Source organism: Lactuca virosa, chromosome 8 (assembly GCF_052849685.1).
Source record: "Lactuca virosa cultivar CGN04683 chromosome 8, Lactuca_virosa_CGN04683_v6, whole genome shotgun sequence".
NCBI classification, from domain to species: Eukaryota; Viridiplantae; Streptophyta; class Magnoliopsida; order Asterales; family Asteraceae; genus Lactuca; species Lactuca virosa.
Genome location: NC_136433.1, coordinates 331,784,936 through 331,796,665, shown reverse-complemented (window position 1 = coordinate 331,796,665; position 11,730 = coordinate 331,784,936). Strand labels below are relative to the sequence as shown.

The 11,730-nt window shown below is 32.7% G+C and overlaps 1 protein-coding gene across 2 annotated transcripts; it reads left to right on the top strand.

Moving 5' to 3' along the window:
• Positions 1-2,499: 2,499 nt before the first annotated feature.
• Positions 2,500-11,110, top strand: LOC145129155 (putative ABC transporter C family member 15). Of its 2 annotated transcripts, XM_079063889.1 has the most exons (10): positions 2,506-2,574; positions 2,758-3,614; positions 4,693-6,113; positions 6,202-6,288; positions 6,649-7,239; positions 7,353-7,517; positions 7,609-7,903; positions 8,857-9,441; positions 10,449-10,688; positions 10,773-11,110. In XM_079063889.1, the coding sequence occupies exons 2-10, from the start codon at positions 2,810-2,812 to the stop codon at positions 10,868-10,870; spliced, it is 4,287 nt and encodes a 1,428-aa protein (XP_078920015.1). In that variant the 5' UTR covers positions 2,506-2,574; positions 2,758-2,809; the 3' UTR covers positions 10,871-11,110. The 2 variants fall into 2 exon arrangements, with proteins under 2 accessions (XP_078920014.1, XP_078920015.1); XM_079063888.1 differs by having other exon boundaries at positions 2,500-3,614.
• Positions 11,111-11,730: the final 620 nt, after the last annotated feature.

The window sequence follows — 11,730 nt, the reverse complement described above, 5'->3', positions numbered from 1 at the left end:
TTGTTGCATGTCATGTGGAACTGTTTGTCTGCTATATATATATATAGGAGCTGAGGGTGGGCCAGTCTCATGTTGAAGGCTAATATACTCGGGCGGACCAGCGTTACGTTAAAGGACAAAGGGCAGACCGGTTTTACTTTGAAGGCAAAAGGGTCGGACCAACTTTATTTTGAAGGCCATTATGTGTATGCATTGTGTATGTATTCTGGTATATGACATCTTGGGGGAACTCACTAAGCCTCAGCTTACAATTGTTGAATAACTGCTTTTCAGGTTGTTCTTCAGATCAAGGAAATGCTCACACATGACTATACTTGCATCGAATGCATTAATAATATTGTAAGACTTCCACTAAAACTCTTTTTTAAAATTAAATATGTGACAATGATTTTGTAATATAACATGTGTAAAACTTATGTTTGAATAAATAAAATTTTGCCTTGAAAATTGGAACGTCACAAATATCTTAAAGAATGAAACAAAGTTCCTTCATCTTTCAGCTTAAAAGATTTGACCATTTAGATTATATATATCAAAAAAGCGCTTGGATATCTTAAACATGCTGAAGTTATATATATAATTTGGTCATGCAAGTTTCTCCTTTTTAGCATTTTATGAAACATCCATGTGTTTCCCCGAAATCGACATACATAACAAATTTGGAAAGATCCTCTCTAATAAATGAATGTTTTTTTTGCCACTTGTAACACTCTCGTTCAATTTGCCAAATGTCATTTTGTAGTTATTTTGAATTAATTTTTTTCCACATGTCATTTTATGAGTTTTTCTATTTTATTAAATTCCATATAATATTTTAGTGTAATAAATGCAGTAAATGTAGTAATAAATGGATATCAGTTTCATTAATTAACTTACATTTTAATTTCAAAATTCCCAAAATTAAACTTTACTAATCTCTTTTATTTATTTAAATTATTTGTTTAAATTTAAAAGATAAAAAACATTTCCATTATAATAATTAATTATTTTTCATATTTTCTTATAAATTCAAAGTTCTTAGATATTTTGACATTTATATTTAACTTTTTTTTAATTAACCCATTTAATACATAGATCTCACAACTAATACATAATCAATACGAGTGTAAGATGAGAGAGATGTTGTGAGTGTGACACGAGAGAGATGATGCAAGGCATGCCTAAATCGTAGAAAGAGGCCTTAGTCGATGAAAAGGGATGTGTCACGAAAATACTAGGGGATGTGTTAGGGTTCCAAAATAAAAGGTGTGAGTGGTGAAGTGATAATTTTTCATTTCCTATATTTTTTTTATACTTATATACAAAAAGAAAAAGATTAAATGATAAAATCTTTTTAGGAGAATTTCGTATATGCTCTTCTTAAATACTAAAATATCATATTTGCCTAATTTAATTTCTAAATATAATATTTATCCTTCATAAACCTTCAAAATATCATATTTGTCCAAAACCTTTTTTACAATTAATAGTTTACAATCATTTTCGATATATGAGAATCATTATGATATTTAAAAAAATTGACCATATCGTCTCTACATCTAAATTGATGGATCATCTACTACTAAATTGTTGGAACATCGCCCTTTTGACAACTACAACACATCATCTTCAACACTCTCCCTGGAATGTATGTATTAAACGTTTAGTTTTCTTGTTGATTATTATTGTTATGTTGTAGTTGCAGGACACTTTAAACATTGTCGTTAATATTTTGATGTTTAAGAATGATATATATATGATATTTTGATATTTAACAAGAATATATATATATATATATATATATATATATATATATATATATATATAAGTTTATGAACGGTAAATATGATATTTAGAAATTAAACCGAACAAATAAGATTTTTTGATGTTTAAGAATGACATACGAAATTCTCATATTTTTTTTCTTCTAATTTCTTTGTTCTTAGTTCTAAACAAACAAAGGAAATGGACCCAATCCATTTCCCTACACCACCTGCCACACCAAATAAACTCCTTAGAGTCTTTTGCTTATCGATTTAAATAAGCACTTTAAGATCAGTTGTTTTATTTTGATCATAACGTTTTGATACCACTAAATAAGCTAAATTGAGTGTTTGAATATGCTATTTTATTTGTACTTGTCAACTTATTGTGGTACCATATACCTTAACGCATACATTTTCTTAAAATGCTTTCAATACCATATAAGTTGATAATATTTTTTTGAATAAGTTAGAATAAGCGATCCAAAACAGAGTTAGTAAAGCTTGTATAATTATATTTATACAAAAATATCAACTATATTAGCTAAGCAGCTTTATATTGTTACCTATGACAACATTAACATGATTTACATAGTTGGTAGCTTATTAAACAATTTATTACATTCCAATGAATCACCCAGGGTATATGAATCATGGGATGTTGGAATCTTTGATAGGGATGTTTGTAACACTCTGAAATTCAATTAATGCGTACATATATACTTTTTTTTGTATTATATATAGTGAAAGAAGGATCAAGACAATTGAAGTATCGACCACAACCTTCAGGCTCATATTCCTCTCACCAACCCACCGTTTGAAGAATCGACACGTGAGTCGCTAAAACCCTTTACAGATCCACATTTCTTAGACTCATCCAATCTTGGATATACATTACCTAATAATTTAATTTTATCTTCCACAGTTTTTGTACCCTTTTGTTTCCCCCTTTTTGATTTTTCATTATAGTAATCATTGTTTTGATGTGGGGGTTTTGTTCTTTAATCGATTTTAGTTTCGTTTTCGAGCTGTATAAAGGGGCTTTCGAGGTTCTCGAGTTTCCGTCAATGGCGGCCATTTTGAATACAGGCAATGTGTCTTTCTTCCTGTGGTTATTCATCTGGGGATTCGCTGATATTCTAAAGCAAACAAGGGGTGAAAGAACAAGATTTTCGATTAATTTCTCACGTTTTTCAAAGATTACTCTCGTCTCCACCTTTATAATCCTGATTTCTCATATTGGTTTTTGTGTGTACAAGTTCTTGAAGCACGAGGTTGTACCTTACGAGTCTGTCATCTCTGCATTAACATGGTCTTTAGCCACTATTGTTACTGTGTATTCATTCTTCAGTAGAAGAGATGAACAAACACGAAAATGGCCTTGGGTGCTAGTTCTATTCTGGTGTTTTTCCACGATTCTTGATTCAGTTTCAGTCACTTTCATCATCTTCAACTATCTTAAATCCAAAAACATGCATATATTTGTTTCATCATCGAATCTTGTCGACATGGCCACCTTCCCCTTTTCAATTCTTTTGTGTTTCGATGGTCTAACATATCGTGTCACCAAGAAACACGAAGAACTAGATGAACCATTGCTCCAAGAAACTAGCAAAGACACTAGCGCTTTTACAAAATCAGGAATTTGGAAGAGGGTTACATTTAATTGGTTAAACCCTCTTTTTGAATTGGGTCACGCTCAAAAACTCGAGTTTAATCATGTCCCTTCGATTCCTGAATCTGAAACTGCTCAAGAAGCTGCATGTTTGTTGGAAGAGTCGCTTCAAAAACAAAAAACTCGAGGCTCAGTATTGACCATGGCGATAGTTCATGCTATACGACAATCTTTAGCAATAAACGCCATATTTGCAGGTAAGTTCTTACCTTTTTTTTCTTGAATTCAGTTTTTTAGGAACAAAGTTTACGAATATGTTCATTAGTTGTACTTTGTTGAAGAGGTTTTGGTTTCTAATAAATTTTTAATGAGTTTGCTACCACCCAATGGTGATTTTTGCATAAAGTTGTCATCTTTTTAGACAATATAACTTATGTTTAGTATTGGGTTTCATGTGATTAATTGCATAAAGTTGTTAATTTTGTAGTTTTTCATCAAATATATTTAAATGCATAAAGTTGTAACCAAGTTTGTTCTTTACAACCACGAATATAATCCAAGAGATCCTCCAACGGACCACCAACACACAAACATATAGGACAAAGTTACAAAAGTTGAAGCTAATATGAGTGCACATGTTGAAGTTATTAAAAAAGTATTTCTTTTTTACTATTCTTGTGACTTTTCTTTTCAAGTTAGACGTGCTTGTTAAAGGGAACTACACAAAAATGGTTTTTAGTTAATCGACTTAAATGTCGACAACCGACTAGGCTTAAATTGGTTAAGAGAGTGTTTTTTTTTTTTTTGACTTAATAAAGTAAGGACTCATTTATTTCACGTACTCTAGTGTTCTTTTTTGGCCTATTAAGTAAAGTGGACCACCGCTTGAGTTTTCTTCATAATGAGTGGATGTGTAGTTCCCTTATAAACTGACCATTTTATTGGGTGAAATAGTAAAAAACAAACGTTAAAATGTGCTAGAATTAGTGATTCTAATCATCATACTTGTTTATTTTATTACATCAAAGTGAGGGAAAATGTCAAAATTAATATAATTTGTTCTGACAGACTTCAGTGTTTTTTTTTTTTTTTTGTTAACTTTCTTTCTTTTTAGCTTTTTGGGTAGTGGAGACTTTCCACATAAAATTCACATGTGATGCACATAAAGTTTAAAATAAAAGGGGGAAAAGTGGGGTATACAAATTGGCCAAAGTTTCAGTAGTTCAACATATGCACATTCTGCGAATCTGCTTACATACAAGTCTTGTCAAATATTTATTTATTTTACACTTAAAAGATGTGGTAACTTTAATTTTTTCTTTTTGATAATTTTAGGGGTGAATACACTTGCTTCATACATGGGACCGATTTTGATCACAAGTTTTGTGAATTACTTATCAGAAGATGATAATGATTCAAGCTACCAAAAAGGAATTATTCTCTCATGTATTTTCTTTTTGGCAAAAACAATTGAATCATTATCTCAAAGACAATGGTACTTTGGTGCTCAACGTATTGGCATTCGTATACGTGCTGCTCTTATTGTACTAATATACAAGAAATCTTTATCAGTCAAATATGGCACCACAAGCAATGGCAATATTGTAAATTTGATCAACATGGATGTCGAAAAAATAGGAGAGTTTTTCTGGCATATTCATGGCATTTGGTTGCTTCCAATTCAAGTTCTTCTTGCCTTGATCATCTTATACATGAACCTTGGTTTTGCTCCTTCAATGGCTGCCCTCATTTCCACTATTCTTGTTATGATCATCAATGTCCCATTAGCAAATATGCAAAAAGATTTCCAAACAAAAGTCATGGAGTCGAAAGACTCGAGGATTAAAGCTACTTCAGAAATCTTGAAGAGCATGCGAGTCTTGAAGTTGCATTCATGGCAATCCAACTTCAAGAAAAAGTTGATTGCTTTAAGAGAAAAAGAACAAAATTGGCTCAAGAAATATCTTTATACGTGTTCGGCTATTGCTTTCCTCTTTTGGACATCTCCTACATTAGTTTCCGTTTCCACTTTCGGTGTTTGCATTTTCTTGAAAATCCCATTAACCCCAAGTGTTGTTTATTCAACTTTGGCTACTTTTAGAATCTTGCAAGATCCGATTTATAATCTCCCGGATCTTGTTTCCATGGTAGCTCAAACGAAGGTTTCACTTGATCGAATCAAAGATTTTATAATCAAAGATTCTACAACGGATCAGGATTTTGTAATGGAACAAGATGTGGCAATAGAATTTGAACCCGGGGAGTATGCATGGGACACAAATGATTTGGATCAAAGAAAACCCACAATCAAGATTTCTCAAAAGATTAAAATACCAAAAGGGTATAAAGTAGCAATATGTGGTTCAGTTGGAGCGGGAAAATCGAGCTTGTTATGTAGCATACTTGGTGAAATCCCAAGGATTTCGGGTGGACGTATAAAAGTATTTGGATCAAAAGCTTTTGTGCCACAAAGTGCTTGGATTCAAACGGGAACAATAAGAGACAATATTCTATTTGGTAGGGGAATGAATAAGGGATTTTATGATGAAGTTGTGGATGGATGTGGTTTGGATAGGGATTTTGAGACATTGGTTGATGGGGATTTAAGTATTGTAGGGGAGAGAGGGTTGAATTTAAGTGGAGGTCAAAAACAACGGATTCAATTAGCAAGAGCTTTGTATAATGCTTCGGATGTTTATATCCTTGATGATCCGTTTAGTGCGGTTGATGCTCATACGGGTGCTCATATGTTCAAGGTACAAGATTTCTTCAAATTTTCTTTGGTTTTTATACTTTTGTTTGTGGATGCTTTTGGGGTTAATTTAAATCTTTTTTTTTTTCTAGAAATGTTTGATGAATTTGCTAGACAAGAAGACGGTTGTTTACGTAACGCATCAATTGGAGTTTTTAAGCGCAGCGGACTTGGTTCTGGTAGGTTTTATGTGTTTTTTGTTGGCTATATTTATTTTTAGGTTCCGTTTGTTACACTAAAAATGTTGTAAATGGGACAAAAGTTTGCAATTTTTTTGTCCTACACAAAAAAAAAAAAACATGAAATTACGTCCCACACCATGATATGTATGGTTATACTGTGTTTGACATCCATTTGACAAAAACCGAGCAAGACTGATATCAATGGACAAAAAATACAACACCTAAAAAGATTGGACATGACTCGCTTATGATTTCGTGTGTGTACAAAAGACTTAAATACCCTCCTCATCATCGAAGATGGCCCTAGAAATCTCGTCGATGTAACCAACTTAGCCTTTGTGTGTGTTTTTGGCATAGGTGATCAAAGACGGTGTTATTGTACAATCAGGAAACTACAACGACCTAATCGCGGACCCCACAAGTGAATTTGCACGCCAAATAGCCGCACACTCCATGTCTTTAAACCCACTCCACGAGACCAAAACCCTCACCACGTTCCCACAAGCTAACCATGGTGCACCCTTGGAACTAAAACACGAGCCCTGTAGGACCCGAGTCGGGTCCATAGAAACAATACCACAAGAGGAATCACAATCCGGGCGGGTCAAATTCAGTGTATACTCAACTTTCATCACTTCAGCATGTAAAGGAGCCTTAGTTCCAGTTATCTTAATATGTCACACGCTCTTTTTAGCCCTCCAAATGGGCAGTAATTACTGGATGGCGTGGGCCACGGAAGATGAGGGTCGGGTTAGCAGCAAAACCCTAATTGAAATCTTTGTGATTTTGTCCGGTGGAAGCTCGCTTTTTATTTTGGTTAGGGCTTTTTTGTTGTCTGTGATTGCCATCAAAACGGGTCAAAACCTCTTCTTACAAATGATAAATTCGGTTTTTCGGGCACCCGTTTCATTCTTTGACTCCACACCTTCGAGCCGCATCCTCAACCGTGTAAGTAATCAATCCCCAACTTTTTTATTTGTTATTTCACACAACTAAAAAAATTGGAGGTTAAATTCAATAACTTTTTTACTTTTTTTTATTTGATTATGTCTTTTTTACAGTCTTCAACGGATCAAAGCACAGTGGATGTAGATGTCCCTTATCGATTGGCGGGATTAGTTTTCGCAATAATTCAACTTCTAAGCATTATTTTGCTAATGTCACATGTCGCATGGCCAATCTTTTTGCTTTGCATTATCGTAATTGCTATATCGATATGGTATCAAGTAAGTTGAAAACACAAAATCTTGAATTTATAGACCATTTTTTATAAAGAAAAAAATAAAATGATTTTTTTTTTTTTTTTGTACAATTCAGGCGTACTACATTACTACTGCTAGGGAACTAGCGAGGATGATCGGGATTCAAAAGTCTCCAATTCAGCATCATTTTTCGGAATCGATTTCCGGGGCTTTGACAGTTCGTTGCTTTAATCAAGAAGTTCGTTTCTTGAACAAGTGTTTAAGGGTTATTGATGATTATTCTCGTGTTACTTTTCATAACACTGCTACAATGGAGTGGCTATGTGTTCGGATCAACTTCCTTTTCAACCTCGTGTTTTTTATACTCCTAGTTGTGTTGGTGCACCTCCCTCGGGCGTCAATCGATCATAGTAAGTTTCTTTACACATCCCCTCAAATAATAAGGAATATGAAGGTGTCTTTTTGTATACACAAGAGTTAAAAGAATAAGTCACTCTCACACTTTTTGAGGACCAATAATTTGCAATTTCAAAACAACCTAAACCGTTCTTTAAAATATAAAAACAACCTAATTATAATTAAAATTTTGAATTAAGAGTTTTGAGATTGTATATGAAAACATGTTAATATTAGTTTCTAATTATATATAGAATAACTTGAAAATTGTTGCATATTCTTTGAAAAGAAATATATCTAACTTTATTCATAAAGAACTTTTATCCAAAACTATATATATCCACACTTGCAATACAACTATTTTTTTCAATTGTGTAATGTAAGATTTTTCAGTTAACCTTTAAAGTGCAGGGTTAATCTCACAAAAAAAAAAACCCTTATATTTTGTGTTTTTTTCGGATTAAAGCTCAAATTTACTTTTTGCCTCTTGTACCTTTTCATTTTTTTTCCAAAAAAACCCCTCAATCTTGTACCTTTTCATTTTTTTTCCAAAAAAACCCCTCAATCTTGTACCTTTTCATTTTTTTTCCAAAAAAACCCCTCAATTTTGTATTTTTTTTTTCGTAAAAAAACCCTCAACCTTAACCAGTAACCTTCTGAATGCTTCCAAATAAATCTTCAACCTTTTTAGTTTTTCTCAAAAAAAAATCATCACATTTTACATTTTTTTTTGGAAAAAAAATGACAAAAAAAGTCAGATCGGAAAAAATGAAAAATACAAAGTTTTTCTCAAGCAAAAGGTTTAATCTGGAAAAAACACAAAATATAAGAAATGAGGTTCAATCCAGAAAAAACACAAAATATAAGGTCTTTGTATTTTACTTCAAAAACTATTTCAAAGGGATACTCATTTACACAACAATAATTACTTTATATTATTAACAAAAACCAAAATTTGCAACCACAGGTTTAGCCGGGTTAGCTGTTACATACGGTTTGAGCCTAAACGTGCTACAAGCCTGGGTGATATGGAACCTCTGCAACGTTGAAAACAAAATGATTTCAGTGGAACGAATTCTCCAATTTGCGAATATTCCAAGCGAAGCCCCTGAAACAATCAAAGATTACAAACCAGAACCCAACTGGCCCACTCTAGGCCAAATCGAGCTCAAAGATCTACATGTTCAATACCACCCGGCTCTTCCAACTGTTTTAAAAGGAATCACTTGTATTTTTCCTGGTCAAAAAAAGATCGGGGTTGTGGGAAGAACTGGTTGTGGAAAGTCAACGCTGATTCAGGCTCTTTTTAGGGTGGTTGAACCCACAAAAGGTTGCATTTTGATTGATGGGATTGATGTTTCCAAGATTGGGTTGCATGATTTGAGGTCTAAATTGGGGATAATTCCACAAGATCCGACTTTGTTTCAAGGGACTATGAGGACTAATCTTGATCCGTTGGAAGAGCATTCGGATTGTGAGATTTGGGAGGTGTTGAATAAGTGTCGACTTGCGGATATTGTAAGGCAGGATAAGAGGCTTCTTGATACACCAGGTGCCTTTTATTTTATTTTTTTATTTTTACAACATTTTGATAAATTTAGTTCGATAGATGTATCAATAACCTAAAAATTTAAAGTAATCCAGTAATTTGATATATTATTGGAATACAATGTTTTAGTAAGAAACAAAATTGAAAATTCAATCATGGAAAGAATTGAAAAGACTATGTTTGGCCAAATTCCTTTAAGAAACGACTAGTTTGTTATTTTTCTATTTGTTTACCAAACTGAGTTTTTTTTCCCTTCAAAAAATCATGAGTTTTTCCCTTCAAACATTATTTTTTTTTTAAAAAAAAAATTCGAACTTTTAATGTTTATATGATACGAGAAAAACAAATTTTGGTTGTATAGAATTCAAAGTTTTATAAAATGGTTATTTGACAAAAATTTCATGGTTAAACCAAAATAAAATAAATTTCAATAGGGAATTTTCCCTGTAATAATACAAGTTTACAAAAGTTTATGTATAGTTCTTTCAATTAGTCTCATGTTTTAATTTTTTTTAACCTTATGGATAATTAAAATAATTTGATATGATTACAAAATTATATTATTAAAATAATAATATATTTATCTACTCTAATAAATGAAGATCCATTTTGCCACATGTCAATCTCTGATAAGTTTTGACACTTGTCATTTTGTGGTATTTTTGAAATAAATAATATCCACATGTCAATTTCTAAGTTTTTTTAATTTTTAAAATTAAAAAGTCACATAATACATATAACTATATAAATAAAGTATTAAATGTAATAAATATAATGTTAAATTGCAATAAATATGTTTTTTCCTTCCTTATTTTAAAATTTAATTTTAAAAAATACTTAATGTTTAAATTTTGATATTTAATTTTTTTTAATTAACCCATGTAATACATGGGTCTCTCTCACCTAGTTTTAATTAACGAAGCAGGGGAAAATATAAAGTGAATTTGGCCCGGACCTTATGTTTTCGTTTTCAATTGTTAACCATGTTTTAATGATTTAAACATTTTCAGTGGCTGAAGATGGCGAAAATTGGAGTGTTGGGCAACGACAACTTGTATGCTTAGCGAGGGCATTGCTCCAGAAACGCAGCATACTAGTTCTTGACGAAGCGACTGCTTCCATCGATACAGAGACAGATAACATCATGCAGAAGACAATAAGAGAAGAAACAAGCAGATGTACAGTCATAACCATCGCTCATCGGATCCCCACCATTGTCGACAGCGATCTAGTTCTCGTTCTCGATCAAGGTAACAAAACTTTCGATTAATTCTATAGATTAGAAAAATAATGCACGAAAAGGCTAAAATTAACCGGTTTCATCGGAAATACAGGGGAAGTGGCGGAGTACGATTCTCCGGCGCGGTTGCAAGAAGACGCTTCTTCGGCGTTTTCGAAGCTGGTGAATGAATTCTTGAGGAGATCGGTGTAAATTTGTAGATCGTTAACATGGGTTTAGAATTTAGATTGTTTAGTGTACAGCGAGTTATTAGGGTTAGGGTTGATTTAGGATTTTAGGAATGAGGTTGAAGAGGAAACATTATTTGGTCCGGCCCATGCCTGGAATAGCTTGGACCGGGTCGTGTTGTCAAATAGACCGGTGACAGAATTAGGCTGTGGTTATGAGACTTATTATTATTTTTTTTAAATGAGAAATTAAGTTGTAAAATAACTGAGACTGTAAATGTTTAATTCAATGTTATAAAAGTTACTCAATAAAACAGTAATTAAATTTATTTCTTTTAAATAAAATGGATTGGGAATTCCTAAATATTAGGGATATATGCATTTTGGTTTAAATTTAAACCTAAAAATAACAAACCATTTTTTTTTATCTAAATTTGACATATTTTCAGTCTAAAGATGGAATGGTAAATGATAATGACAAAAATGGAAATTGAGTAAAGTAAACAAGTTTGGATAGCATTTTGAAGAATAACCAACTGATGTAGCTTTTAGCAAAATAATCATGCATTTTGAAATGAATATTTCGGAATAGTTGAAAACGGGTCAAGCCAATACCAGGCTTAGTTCTATATAATATGGTGCCGACAATTGATACTTTGAATGTCATTTTGGAAAAGCCAAAATTCTTGGAACTTTTTTTTGGAAAGGGAACTTCCCTAACGAGGGTTTCCGGGTCAGCTTTCGCGCACCGATTAATCCCCCGCTGCAAACATGCAATTTTGTCTCATGCTCTGGAGTCACTGCAGGCGAACCTCCATGGCCACAAGGGCTGAGTGGTGTCAGGATTTGAACATGGGTCAATAGGTTATCCACCATATCTTCTAC

Excerpts from the sequence above, each read along its gene's own strand:
- LOC145129155 (XM_079063888.1), top strand. The coding sequence starts at position 2,726 with ATGTGGGGGTTTTGTTCTTTAATCGATTTTAGTTTCGTTTTCGAGCTG. Across the intron at positions 7,904-8,856 it reads TCGGGCGTCAATCGATCATA|GTTTAGCCGGGTTAGCTGTT; the intron begins GTAAGTTTCTTT and ends TTGCAACCACAG. Across the intron at positions 10,689-10,772 it reads AGTTCTCGTTCTCGATCAAG|GGGAAGTGGCGGAGTACGAT; the intron begins GTAACAAAACTT and ends TCGGAAATACAG.